This window comes from Neofelis nebulosa, chromosome 3, assembly GCF_028018385.1.
Source record: "Neofelis nebulosa isolate mNeoNeb1 chromosome 3, mNeoNeb1.pri, whole genome shotgun sequence".
Lineage (NCBI taxonomy): Eukaryota > Metazoa > Chordata > Mammalia > Carnivora > Felidae > Neofelis > Neofelis nebulosa.
The window spans coordinates 134857791-134872090 of record NC_080784.1 but is presented as its reverse complement, the minus strand read 5'-3'; the positions used below and the strand labels follow the sequence as shown (position 1 = coordinate 134872090).

General features: G+C 38.4%; 2 protein-coding genes across 8 annotated transcripts in view; one reads left to right on the top strand and one right to left on the bottom strand.

Annotated features, from left to right (window-relative positions):
• NUDT9 (nudix hydrolase 9) overlaps positions 1 to 14300 on the top strand; it is a 101991-nt gene that overhangs the window by 53545 nt on the left and 34146 nt on the right. Inside the window, exon 8 of one of the 5 annotated variants that reach the window (XR_009259456.1) lies at positions 1942 to 2096. The exons of 2 other annotated variants lie outside the window; for them this stretch is intronic. Coding sequence is in view for 2 of the 3 variants with exons in the window: in XM_058721972.1 (XP_058577955.1) it covers positions 1942 to 1955 (14 nt within the window). In the remaining variant the exon portion in view is untranslated. Of the gene's footprint in view, positions 1 to 1941; positions 2193 to 14300 lie in introns of those variants that run through there. 2 more of the 5 variants (XM_058721972.1, XM_058721971.1) reach the window with 2 other exon arrangements.
• Positions 1 to 14300, bottom strand: part of SPARCL1 (SPARC like 1) — a 49510-nt gene that overhangs the window by 2566 nt on the left and 32644 nt on the right. For all 3 annotated transcript variants that reach the window (XM_058721956.1, XM_058721955.1, XM_058721957.1), the window contains exons 3-10: positions 12519 to 12695; positions 11132 to 12136; positions 9762 to 9834; positions 8719 to 8837; positions 7895 to 8015; positions 6361 to 6497; positions 4301 to 4449; positions 3535 to 3683 (exon numbers count right to left, since the gene is read on the bottom strand). In XM_058721956.1, coding sequence (XP_058577939.1) covers positions 3535 to 3683; positions 4301 to 4449; positions 6361 to 6497; positions 7895 to 8015; positions 8719 to 8837; positions 9762 to 9834; positions 11132 to 12136; positions 12519 to 12695 — 1930 coding nt within the window. The remainder of the gene's footprint in view (positions 1 to 3534; positions 3684 to 4300; positions 4450 to 6360; positions 6498 to 7894; positions 8016 to 8718; positions 8838 to 9761; positions 9835 to 11131; positions 12137 to 12518; positions 12696 to 14300) is intronic.

Here is a 14300-nt window from a genome sequence, read left to right as displayed (position 1 = left end):
ATAGCGTTAATTACTTTCCGTATGCTTGTAATCCTCAACTATGTACTTACATTCCAAAATGTTGCCTTGAAAAGCTGACCCATGTATTCATGTATCTACTGTTCATTGTCTCCCAAGTACTTAAAAGTTCACATCATAAACGGAAGTTATCATCTTCCCAAAATCGGCTTCTGTGCTTGTGTTTTCTGTCTCTGTTCCTCTGTCTCTTTGCCTGGCCTGAGCCCAGAACCTGGGTGTCATATTTCCCTTTGTCTCTATCTCTCAACTGTCTGTTCCCTGCCCCCACATATTTCCTAGCAAATACTTATTATTTCTATATTATATACACCTTGAATATGCTTATATTCTTGAATATATCATGTTTATATTTTTAAATATTATCTTGAGTGTGTTTCTTTTTCTTTTTCCCCACTGTAACTGCTCTAGTTCAAGTTCTAATCAGCTATGCCTGGATTTACCACAGGCAAATCAGCCAGTTCTCTGGCTTCTCCACCATGTAACCAAAAGAATCTTTCTTAAGTACAAATCCAGTGAAACCACTCCCTTGTTTAAAACACTTTGGTGATCCTCCAGTACTTTTAGGATAATGTCTTTAACTGGCTCAGTAGGACCTGCATGATCTGACTCGTTTGCCTATGAGTCTCAGTTGGAGGGTTTTTCTCAAGATTAATGTGGAATGGTATGTCATGAACACCAAATAAACATTACTCCTCTACCTTTCAATTAAACCCCACTTTTACACAGAAGGAAAATGAGACTTGCTGAGGTTAAGTGGTATGCCCTAACTCACATAACTAACTCATGACAGAGCTGGATATTCGAGCACACCTAGCCCAGATAAAAGGCAGTTAAAATTCAGAATGGCCATGGCTAAAATTTATCTTGTCCTTTCATGGATTTCCCAGCCATGAGGGAAGGAAGGGCACACTTACAAATAGAGATTTTGTTGTGTTTTGCTTTCCCTAGCTACAGCCCAAAGCTGTAACTTGTTTGCTTGTTCTGACTGAATATTAAATATCTGCTTTCTTGGTTTACTATGTGATAATTCTTTCCCTCCTTCAAAATAATGTAATCATGGCCAAACCACAGTGAACAAACAAGATCATTAGGAGCTTTTGGAGTCGCTGAACTTCAAGCCCTTCCTGCTCCTCCCAGACAACCACCCAGCACAGAGCCTGAGTGAGCCTACATGCTGAAGAGCTGCCAGAAGTTTCAGAGGAACAGTGAAACTGGTTTCCTTAAATAAATGGACTCTGTTCAAACTCAATCACTCTGTTAAAATCAAGTGCCATATAAAAGGGCACACACTGGGGTGCCTGGGTGGCTCAGTAGGTTAAGTGTCTGACTTGGGCTCAGGTCATGATCTCATGGTTTGTGAGTTCAAGCCCCGCATCGGGCTCTGTGCTGACAGCTCAGGGCCTGAAGCCTGCTTCGGATTCTGTGTCTCCCTCTCTCTCTACCCCTTGCCTGCTCACACTCTGTCTCTGTCTCTCAAAAATAAACATTAAAAAAAATTTATAAAGGGCACAATATATACTGTCCCAGCTACGTTTCCCCCTTTTGATAATGGTGGGGTGGAGGGAGTGGGGCAGCTGTACTTGGGTACACTTTGTCTTTTTAACATGGGAATTAGGAAAGTAGTTTTAGCCATTTTGGGGAATATATTTGAATTTATAAGTACTGTACTTACAGAATAGACGTTAGAAGGGAAATTGGTATTATTTATATGGGTCGGGGTCTTAACAGCTTATTAATTTCTTATTAATGCTAATAGGGTATAAATAATATGTCACAGCTTCTAAGACCTCTTCTCACATTATAGCAGGAGTTGGTCTGTGTGACCAAATGAATATGACAGAAGTATGTCACTTCTGAGATTAGGTTACAAAAGACATTATAACTTCAGTCTTGGGTTCTCGCTCTCTCTCTTTTCTCTCACAGATGCCAAGCTGTGAGCAGTCCTATGGAGAGGACCACATGGTGAGGAAATGGAGTCTTCCAGCAGTAGCCATGTGGGCGAGTTCAGAGGAGATCCTAAGATAGAACTGTCCAGATAAACAACTCCTAGATTCCTGATCCTTGGAAAATGTGAACTTGTAAGCTTCTAAGCTTTAGGGTAATTTGTTATGCAGTGATAGGCGACCAATATACAGCACTTGGTGGTTACAAAAATATACATTCTTTGCTCCTTACAGTTGTGCTTATTTCACAGAATAATATTGTAGAGGCAAAGAGCTAACCCTTTCTGCTTACCTATTTATCAATAAGTACTCAATACTCTCAGCTCTTTCTTTATAATTTCAAGGCATTCTACATATCATGAAGAATATATATATATATATATATATATATACACACACACACACACACACACACACATAATATATATAAGAATATATATTAGATATATAAGAATATATATAATAAATATATTAATTTTTAAATGTTTGTTTAATTTTGAAAGAGAGACAGAGTGTGAGTGGGGTAGGGGCAGAGAGAGGGGGACACAGAATCCAAAGCAGGTTCCAGGCTCTGAGCTGTCAGCAGAGTCAGACGCAGGGCTCAAACCCATGAACCATGAGATCATGACCTGAGCTAAAGTCAGACACTTAACCTACTGAGACACCCAGAAGCCCCATGAAGAATATTTTTAAAGTGAATGTCATACAAGTTGACTCCTTTTAAGACATTCTGACCTTTGATGAACTTACTTTTCATGATTGGTTGGCTGTACATTCATCCTACTTGTATGTTGTGAATACAACATATAAAACCTCTGCTTTAGAGGTTGTTTACTGTTGATTTACATTGTGCAAGCAGTTTTGAGTGCTCATTTTTTGAGAATCTTTCAAATCTTGATTATTAAGAACATGCTTGCTAACAAAAATCAGCTTTAACTTAGGAAAACAAAAGGAAGTATGTTAAGACATAGACTGGCAAAACAAATATCTAAATTTAAGTTCCTCCATCACAGGGAGAAAGAAAGAACCCTCTGATTATTATTATTCTTGCCACTGAAGATGCAGTAATAGATTGAAGGCATAATATCTGGACACAACTTGTGATATGAGGCCCAATCTTTAGTGAGTTGGTAACGAATTCTAAGATTTTTCTGACATCTCCCACTGGCAGAATCAGACTTATTGTTTTACTCTTCACATATGATTTTTTTAAAGTTTGGACCAATAGTCAGGTTAAGAAATGACATAAAATCCCTCCTTCTTCAGAAGGGTAGCACAGCTCTCTGGATTGACATCATTTTCTCAGGCTTAGCCAACTGCTAAGAACTCAATGTTGCGATCCCCTAAGTATTCCCACTTTTACTCTCTGAAAAAAAGAGTATCATCAAGGGAAGTATGAAGTAACCTTGCAATGACAGCATGTGCCCTGAGGAAGTCCTACCTGGGATGCTGCCACCTTGCTGTCCCTAGGTGTCAATCTGAGCACATAGCAGGACCTCTCCAGGAGGGCTGCAGGCCTTGGTGCTCTCCTGGAGAAGAGGATACCCCTTTCCCTGACTGATGATGAGTTTACCTTCTTTAATTCCAAAGCAGTGGCCCCACTCCTTCAGGGTGATGTGCTTATCTTTGTTGGGATCACACTCCTCAAAGAAGCGAGTTATGCAGTGTTCCATGGGCACCAGAGATGCTCGCAAAGGAGCAAGCTCAGAATGTGTTAAGACTCTGCAATGAAATAAACGGTGGTATATTAATGACCAGCTTGTATATGAAAGTTAACTCTTAGGATAGCCAAGGCATTTTTCTTCCACAAGATTGCTAGGAATGCCAAATAAATAGTACACTCATGAAAAGGCGCAAAATTATGGGTAAGATACACAGCACTTGAGATGTCACAAAGTTTCTTTCCTCACTGGGAAGTACTCTCCTGCCAACTTAAATTTATAGGGATGTGCCTCACCCCCCACCAACAATCATGTTTGTACAGCCTGACTCTTACCCACTGACCATACCCAATTGTACATATCCAGATGTAAGCACTTGACCTAAGCTGGGCCAATCAGAACATCTTGGGAATTCAGGATTAAGAATGAGAAGGAATGTTAAGGAGTCTCTGCTACAGGCTGGGTCCTAATATCTAAACTTGGGAAACATGGTGTGGCCATATTGTGCTATCTTCAAAGCAGTTTTGTGTTTAGACATCTAACCACATTTGTTTGGCATGTCAGTGTTCTAAAACAGAGGTGGAAACTTCCTAGATTTGTTTAGAAGTATCTTTGTATAGATAATTAGACATTCTATCAGGGAGATGACCTAGTAATGTGAAGGTTAAGAGTTTTTACCTGTCCATAGGATGTTGGTCAAGTTCACCAAACTGCCAGTGCACAGGATACACATACATGTGGTAGTTTTTCTTAAAGTCCCGTAAGAGAAGGTCAATGGAATGGTCTCCAGCCAACAGCCTCTTTTCATCCAGGTAAATCTTCTTGACCTGGGATTAGGAAGGGAGAAGATCATCAGAGAATCAGACAAATGTAATGTAATTATCACTGGTAAACTTTACTCGAAGAGTAACAGTGACATGACAGAGGAAAACAAGCCCAGGCCATCATGAGACCGAATGAAATCCTTTCTAGTCAACACTATACAGACTTTCTTATTTCTACATAGAATAACAGCCAACATTAAAAAATACAACCTGTGGTTTTTAGAAGATATTTAAGTATTTTTGATCTTTCTTTTAACCGAGTACTGTTCATCACATTCCTTAAAATTATGAGAAGGTTTTAATGAAAAGGCCTGAAATGACCTAGGCAAAATTGTTGGTTAGTGAAAAGTCCCAATCACCACATTGGCATACTATTAATTCTCTAAGTATTTCTGTCCAGTGTCTGATCAGAATCAGCTGTGGTGTGACACCATTTGGTCAGCCCCATTAAAATTTCCCTGTTTTGCATCTAATGCTCTCAAGACTTTCACTATGATGTATTAAAAAGAGAGGATAGAAATTATGTCTGGGCAATGCATATAAAACTCTCAGCTTATGATGTTACTCATGAACTAATTGGAAGCATTTAGAACAGAACTACCCATCTCCATGGTCACATCCACCAACTTCTCTCCTTGTTATCATGGATGAACTTCCTGTGCTCTGAATATAAGCCCAACCCTTCACTGGTGCTCAGAAGCCTACCCCTTTCCATCTACTCAAAACCACCCTATGGCAGTTGGGTACCTTTTCTATTCCTTATTAGTTTTACCATCTTTACTAGGGTCCTACCAGAAGCACACAAACATCCTCTACTATCTCCCACTGGTAGATGGGATTCTTGAACTCACATTCCTGTTTGGCTGCCACCCATTTCACTTTTCCTCTTTCTAGCAAAATGCCTTGAATATATTGTCTATACTTGGTGCTTCCACATCCTTCCTCCTATTCTCTTTTGAACCCTGTCACTCAAGCTTTTCTTCTCTCCAATCTGCAGAAACAGCTTCTGTCAAGGTTAACTCTGTGACCACCACATGCCAAATCAGTGCTCAACTCATTCCTCATTTTACAACCTGTAAGCAGCATTTGACACAGTTAATGCACACCTTCCTTCTTGTTTAATTTTTTCTTCATAGCATGTTTCACTCCACCTGACGTACCTTATATATTTGCATGTTTATTTACATGTTTATATATTTGCATGTATGCTCATATTTGCAATATGTCTATAAACACGCATGTGCGCGCGCACACACACACACACACACACACATATTTGTTCAGAGTCTGTCTCTTTTCCTAGGATGTTAGCTCATGAAGGCAGAGATTTTTCTTTGGTTCATTGCTGTATCCCCATCATGTAAATCAATTCCAGATACACAGGATGCGCTCAATAGCTATTTGATGAGTGCATTTTCCCCGAGAACTTCTGGAATGAATATTCTGCACTTTTAAATCTTACTATATTACTGACATTGCAAATAAGGGATTTCTCTTATATCATAAATCTGTCTGGTCTATGAGGGCAAAAAGATGTATTAAAAATCTTTTAAATTTATTTAAATCTATTATTAGATTTAAATAATATGTTTGGGCCTGAATATATAAATGCTGAATGGAGGTTCCCTTTGCTCAACCAGGATTTGCTCTGGGGTATGAGGTGAAGAGTCCTTGCTCAGGCCACTGCCCTTTGGACAGGAATGGGGGTGGTTTGGCCATGTCTCAAACCTTGTGGCATGAATGGTGACCACTACTGTTCTGTTACTGCATGTGAACTTAGCAGGTGTGGCGAACCAAGTGGGCTCTTGCTGATATGCAGAGGGAGGTAGGCCCCCTCCTCCCCTCAACACACATACCCTTTTTTCTTAGGCTCTGTACATAGATACTTGGGTAGTTGACCTGTAGATAACTTACTTTATTTCTCTGCTTCTCATTTAGATATCCACCGTGTTCAGGGTTTGGCTCATAAAGCTGCATGAGAATATTCTTGAGCCAGTCTCTCATCCTTAGGGGAAACTGAGTCACTTCAAAGTCTGTACAAATAGGAATAGCTGTTCCAAGCAGAAAGAAAATAGATTTTAATCTTTGGATCTTACTCCTATCTTATGGCACGTCCTCATAACAGAAAGCTTAATAACATCTGGTGACTGACGGTACGCTCACTGTCCCACTGTCACAGCAGTGGGTCCTTACACCTGGCAGCACAACAGAACTGCCTGTGGTGTTTTCAAAACATACCAGATGCCAGCTTCCATTCAAAGACATTCTGATTTGATTGGTCTGGGGTGGAATGTGGGCATCAGGATGATTTAAAAGTTCCAAAAATAATTTTGATATGCAGGTAGGTCTGAGAACCACTGCTCTAGAATCAGAAAGTTGAAATTTATAGGTGGAGGGTAGAGGCTGCAAGAACTATTTAGAAAAGAAAAAAGTGGAAATTAGATTATCCTGTGGTAACAATGTTAAATCTCAGTGACTTAAAAGAACAAAAACTTTTTAATTTTTTTAGTTTTACTGAAATATAATATACATACAACACTGTTTAAGACGGACAGCATAATAACTTGACATCCATATGTTGTGCAATGACCACCTCACTAACTATCACCTCACTAGCTACAAAATTTTTTTCCTTGTGATGAGAACTTTTAGGATCTACTCTTTTAGCGACTTTCAGATATACTATACAGCAGTGTTAATTACAGTCACTGTGTTGTACATTTAAGGCCGATACAAGTTGACAGGAGGGCTCTGCATACAGGACCACACATATGCTAGCTCTTAAATGCAGCTGCCCAGAACTCACATGGATGATTTTTGCTGAAATTTCACTGGACAAATCAACTCATATGGCCACATCTAACATCAAGAGGGCTGAGAAATTTAATACTCTTGTGTGTCAGGAAAGACAGGAGAACTGGAAATATTAGTAAGCACTGCTAATGTGGAGAATCACTTAGTGATAAGGAGATCCAAACACAATTGAGAGTATTTGGGGGGAAGAAGAACATTAAAAAAAACTTCTAGAAGAATATATTGTCATAAAACTTCTTGGCGGAGACTTAACGTACATTGGAAAGAGGACAAGTAATTTAGCAAAATTCCAATGATTCATTTCAATTATTAAGTGGTAACATTATCATAGTAATTCTGAACCCTGGCTGCACCTTAGAATTGTCTAGGTTACTTTAAAAACAAATGAAAAAGCAATGTTAAAGCCCCAACCCAGTCCAATTAAATCAGTCTCTTTTAGTGAAGGCTGGGGAATTATTCTTTTTATTTTTTTTTTAAGTCTCTCTAGAAGATTTTAATGAGCATCCTAGGTTCAGAACTACATTAGCCTTTTTCCATTTGCATGTGGGAGTATGTATATAGATTATTCAGATATGCATAGATTCACCCCAAATCCTCTCAGCAATGGTGGTTGGCAAGAGTGGCAGAATCTTACATTTGCAGGCTCCAAAATAATCCAGTTGTAGCTGGTGCCCTTTTTTGGTTCCCTCCAGTTTACATTTAGTAGCAAACAGATGACAGGAGCTGGCATAGGTCTGGTTGTCAGTGCCACAAACCTAGGAAAGACAAGCATGAGAAAAAGCTGTTTCTTTAAAACATTTTTTTGAAAAAAATTTTTAATGTTTATTTTTGAGAGAGAGAGAGAGCATGAGCAGGGTAGGGGCAGAGAGAGAGAGGGAGACACAGAATTTGAAGCAGGCTCCAGGCTCTGAGCTGTCAGCATAGAGCCTGACACGGGGCTCGAACCCACGAGCCTTGAGATCATGACCTGAGCCGAAGTAGGATGCTTAACTGACTGAGCCACCCAGGTGCCCCTTGAGCTCATGTTTCTGAATGTACACTAGGAAAATACTCTGCTTCTTAAAGCTCATAGGCAGACTGATCAGTTGTGCTGAGCCAGGTAAGTGAAGTTATTAAAATCATAACTGTCCTATTTGCTTAAAAAAATCAACTAAATTATACCAATGGTGATGACAATCTAGCTCTAGATAAGTTCAGTAGAATGCAAACTGCAGACTTTTCAAGGATACAGTGAGTTTTAAAATGAGTTCTGAAGATATCAATGCCATTATTACCTTTTCAAGGTACAGTTGAAATTCCTTATTTTTGCTGGCATTTGTTCCTATTCAATATTATTTCAAGTATTAGATGATAACCTGGACATTTTTTTTTTTTGACAAACATTTCAATTGCAAGCCACTTTCATCCAAATCACTAACTACTTGGGGCCCCTTAGAGACTATTTTGTAGAATACTTACTTGGTCAAGGAGTTTTGTAGGAGGACAAGTCACTGAATCTTGGCAAACACAGTGGGGTTTTCCCTGTTGGTCAGCTTTACAGATGTGTCCTCTTTTACACTGGAAGTTCATGCAAGAATCTGACAGGAAAGATTGAACAGGAAGCATGAGCAAAGCTAAACTGAGACCTCAAATTTATCTAGACATGAGCTCCATTTTCACTAATTAAAGAAAATTTGGGAAAATATTAGAAACCATTCTAATGGACATCTTAATGTTCAGATGGGACCCTCTGACATCAAACTGTGTTACACAATAGTCTAGATTTTCTGGGCAGTTTGAATTGGGAATATAAAAAGAACAAACAGCTCTTCTTGGCCTGCCTACAATGGTCATAGTCTGAAGTCTATAATTTAAGTTTGTGCAGGTTGGTCAGAAGTTAAATAAGTCATGAAAATTTTGTGTTGAAATTTAAAATCTTTGTGATTGGGGTATGCTATTGGGAATTAGGTCTCAATTAAATACAGGATCTAAATTCACTAGTAAGTTATGGATTTGAGAAAAAATAAAGTAGGAGCACCTGGGTGGCTCAGTCGATTGGGTGTCCGACTTTGACTCAGGTCATGATCTCACAGTTTGTGAGTTCAAGCCCCACAATGGGCTTGCTGCTGTCAGCACAGAGCCCACTTTAGATCCTCTGTCCCTCTCTCTCCCTGCCCCCCCGCCCCCCCATCTCATGCTTTCTCTCTCAAAAATAAATATGACGTCAAAGAGAAAAAATAAAGTAGAATGAATTCTTCTCAGAAGCATAGGATTTAGGAAAAAAGAATTCTAGCTTTCATACTATTACAAGACTTCCAGTTTGTAAACACATTTGCCCATAGTTGTGTATAAAATGTATGCAAGAGAATGTCAACAGTTTATGAGAACATTTCTGTGGGGAGGATGTAAGAGAGGAAAAATTCTGAGAAGCAGTGACAAATAAATGATGGAATGGGGATAGCCTAACGCGGCCATTCCATTTCTTCCTTGATACAGTCATGAGCAGCTTAGCCTGGACTCACCAGTACCATGTACCATTCTGTTGTCTTCATATGAACTTTCACCTTCATTTGGTAGTCTCTCTGTTTTCTTGGCCTTTATAACAACAAGAGCAGAAGCTGAAGTTTATTTACAGGAAAGCCATTACATAATTTATATTTCCACTGTGTGTACCTTCACAAAGCTTTTCATACCCAAATCATTTCAGATCTGAAAATGATACCAGCCATAACTGTGGAAATAGACAGTAACCCTTTGAGAATAGGAGCCATTTGTTTCTTCCTCAACTGGATTCAGTGCTGTATCTCTGGGGATTATTCAATAAAACTTGGAACTAACATCAGGAGCAAAGCTGGGACCTCCCATTTGGATTTTGGAATGGTAGAAATGTAGTATTATCATGTGATTCTATAGTTAAGACACAATTACATCAGTAATCTCTATGGAGCTGTTAATAAAGGTTTCTTACCAGGTTTCTAAAGTGTAATAAAACTCCTACCTTAAAATGGCAGGAGAGTTCTCAGTAATCAAGGTCACTATTGACCTTGGCCACCAAAAGCTGTGTCAAGTCCTCCTAGTGGGTGGCTGCTGGCGTTTTGCCTGAAAGCTCCAAATGATTAAACAACCAATGACAATATGCTTCTTCCCTACTCCCACTCTGTTGCAGTTTCCTGATTATCATCTTGGTGTGTATTTACTTAAAGTTGGAGCTGAAGTCTTTATTCTTCATCTTTATAGCTAAATCAACAAACATTCCTGGATTTCTTATTACATTAGAGACATTTTGCTAGACCTTGGTGATCTAACCTGAATATTACATGGCATCTACTCTTAAGACATTAGAGCAGTAGTTGTTAGTGTTTCCCATCCCTCATATCTGTCAGAATTTACCATTTTAGTTAGCTCCAGGCACTTTCAACTGCCTGTATCTGCATCTCTGTGCCTGGAAAACCATGACATCTATTTGGCCTGCTCAAAGGACTGAAAGTGCTGGGGAATTAACACCTCTCTTAGCAATTCTCAGTCTGTACAAATGCTCCAGCTCCCTCATTCTCCAAATGGGGTAATTCAGAGGAATGTGCTGTACATGGCTTTAATGATATACCTTTGATTAGCTTCCTTCCCTTCCTGATATCATGTCCCATTCATCTTTGTTCCCTGAACTTCTCAAATAAACTACTTAAATCCAGGCTCTGCTTCTAGGGGAACCCAAATAAAATAGGCACTTTCAGCCTGGTGATGGAGAGCAGAGGAAAATAAATAATTTTAATACATTTTAGTAATGTACTGGTAGAGATAGGCATGGAAGACTGAGAGCACAGAGAAAGGTCATGGCTATTTCTTTATAAAGCTAAGTGCTCTATCAGACAAGCATCAATGTAAAGAATCTCACCCCTTGGTATTCTCCAGGTTCACTGGCATCTACATTCCCATTTTCACGTGCTCTTTCTTTTTCTCTTTCTCTTTCCTCTTCATATTTGAGGTGATAGAAAATGGACTGAGATCTTTCAGCCTCCAAGAAGGCCTCACTTGGGATGAATTCGTAGTCATCAGTTGCATCGTGTCTGGGATCATCATCACCATCATCATTAGCCCCATGATTTCTGGGCATGGTGTTACCATCACCAGTAGGCTCCACGAGCAAAGCCTCAGAAACAGTCTTTTTATCCATCTCCTCATGGTTGCTGGTAACTTCAGGTTTTTCTTCTTGGCTCTGCCATTCAGCATCTTGGCTGTGCTTAGTAATTTTTGATGCACTTTCCTCTTCCATTTCTGCATTGGAACTGTCCTCTTCTTGTTCTTGGTCACCCTGCTCAAATTCGTCTTTCTGCATTTTGCTTACTTTAGTTGGTTCACTGGACTTTTCCAAAACATCATCAGATTTGGTACTATTTTCATCCTCCTTGCTATTAGAATGCTCCTTGGGAAATTCTCTCTCCCTTTTTTCGTTATTGTTGTGGGTACTGACTTCACCTGGCTCTTCTTCCCCTTCCTCTTCTCCATTGGGGATATTTGGATCCTGCTCTTGGTTTCCTTGATCATTTACATCTTGGCTATGTTTGTTGCTCCTGTTCAACTGAGAATGTAATTCATTCATTGGTTGTTCTTGTTTTTTTTCTGTTTTTGTGATGCTTTCTTGTTGGTTAATATCTACAATGGAACTAATATTAGGAGCAAGGAAATCAATGTTCTCTGGGCGTTTTTTCTTTTGAGGCTCATTCGTATCTTCTTTGGGGTCCAATGTACCTTCAGATGGTATGTACTCCACATTCTCACTTAAGTCACTTTCACTCTCCTCTTCATCCTGTAACCCGAGCTCTTGGCTATAACTCTGGTCCTGATCTGCTGACTCGTCCTGGCTTTCCTCCTTTGGCTTTAGTACTGAAGATTTTTCAGCCTTACAAGAAAAAAGTTTACTCCTGAAACAATTGGTAATGGAATATCTACATCATATTTTAATTCATAAGCTAACCTTTAGTGTTCATTATTTTTTTCACATAATATCAGGTAAACTCATATACAATGTTCCTCACACTTTATAGTTGCAAGTTTATAACCTGAATTTGAATTTTGTGGTATGAAATTATATAGCACCTTGGCCAAAGGCACAAAACTCACTAATTTTCACAGTTCTTTTGATAATTGGAGACCACTGATACAATAATCATCTTTTAAAAATTAAGCTGAGGTGAGAATGAGGTAATATCCTTAACTATGCTTTGAAATTGAGACCTTTGGAAAAATTTTAAATTATAATCGCATAACCATGTTACTTTTACCTTATGGTTGGGATGGTCTTCTACAGGCACTGCAATTTCCTTTTCATTTTCTGCATCTTCGACCCTTAACATGGGGATTGCAGTGTTGTTAGGTGTTACTAACACTTCAGCCTGTTGGATGGAACTCAAGGAATCAGCAGTTGGTTTTGGATGATTAGACAGGAACCTTGCATTTGTCTGAAAAAAAGTAGAAACTGGCTCATGTTATTCACGTCTAGATGCTGATGTCTAAAATTTCTAGCTACTCCTTTATTGTCATCATTCTTAGTAGCACTATGGTTCATACATAACATCAATTAAAAAATACTCTCTAGAATTTTTAAGAATACAAGCAAACGGCTAGATTATAATCTTAGGTGAAAACAGACTCCCAAACATATTTAAGAAAAAGTTATGTATGCAGAGACTGGGTGAAAATAGAGCAAAGATTATTTCAATAATTGTCACCTTTGAGGTTTGGAATTATTTTCTGTGCTTTCCAAACTTAAAAAACATTCACACTCTATAATTTTAAGAACTGTTGTTAGCAGAAAGTCAAAGTCAAATTAAATTTACCAAAGATATAACTCTGTACATTTTCTTTTTAAATTTTTATTTAAATTCTAGTTAGTTAACATACAGTGCAACATTCATTTCAGAAGAATTTGGTGATTCATCACTTATGTACAACACCCATTGCTCATCATAAGTGCCCTCCTTAATACCCATCACCTATCTAGCCCATCCCACACCCACCTGCCTCTAGCAATTCTCAGTTTTTTCTCTATAGTTAGGAGTCTCTTATGGTTTTTTTTCTTTCTTTTTTTTCCCTTCCCATACGTTCATCTGTTTTGTTTCTTAAATTCCACATGAGTGAAATCATATGGTATTTGTCTTTCTCTGACTGATTTATTTCACTTAGCATAATACACTGTAGCTCCATGCATGTTGTTGCAAATGCCAAGATTTTATTTTTTTTGATGGCCGAGTAATATTCCATTGTATATATGAACCACATCTTCTTTATCCATTTATCAGTCTATGGACATTTGAGCTCTTTCCATAGTTTGGCTATTGTTGATAATGTTGCTATAAACAATGGGGTGCATGTGTCCCTTCGAATCAGTCTTTTTGTATCTTTTGGGTAAATACCTAGTAGTGCAGTTACTGGATCATAGGGTAGTTCTATTTTTAAATTTTTGAGGAACCTCCATATTATTTTCCATAGTGGTTGCATCAGTTTGCATTCCTACCAACAGTGCAAGAGGGTTCCCCTTTCTCCACATCCTTGCCAATACCTGTTGTTTCTTGTGCTGTTAATTTTAGCCATTCTGACAGATGTGAGATTGTATCTCATCATAGTTTTTATTTGTATTTCCCTGTGATGAGTGATATTGAGCATATTTTCATATGTCTGCTAGTCATCTGGATGTCTTCTTTGGACAGATGTCTATTCATGTTTTCTGCCCATTTCTTAACCGGATTATTTGTTTTTTGGGTGTTGAGTTTGAGAAGTTCTTTAACATTGTACATTTTCTTAAGTTAAATTTTAAGTATTCACTGATAAATAGCAGAAAAGATTTAAACTTTATTCAATATTTATTTTCTTAACACTAGCAGCCTTATATTCATCAAAAACTCTTATGATAAATAATTTAACATAGAACTAATTCAAAAACTGTGTGAAATAGTACACTAAGTCTAGCTAGGAAGAACAGCAATGGAGTATTATTTCAACTAGAAGGATGGCTCTATTTCTAGCAAGACTGAAGGCATAGATGAAGAATTGGCAGTGATACATGA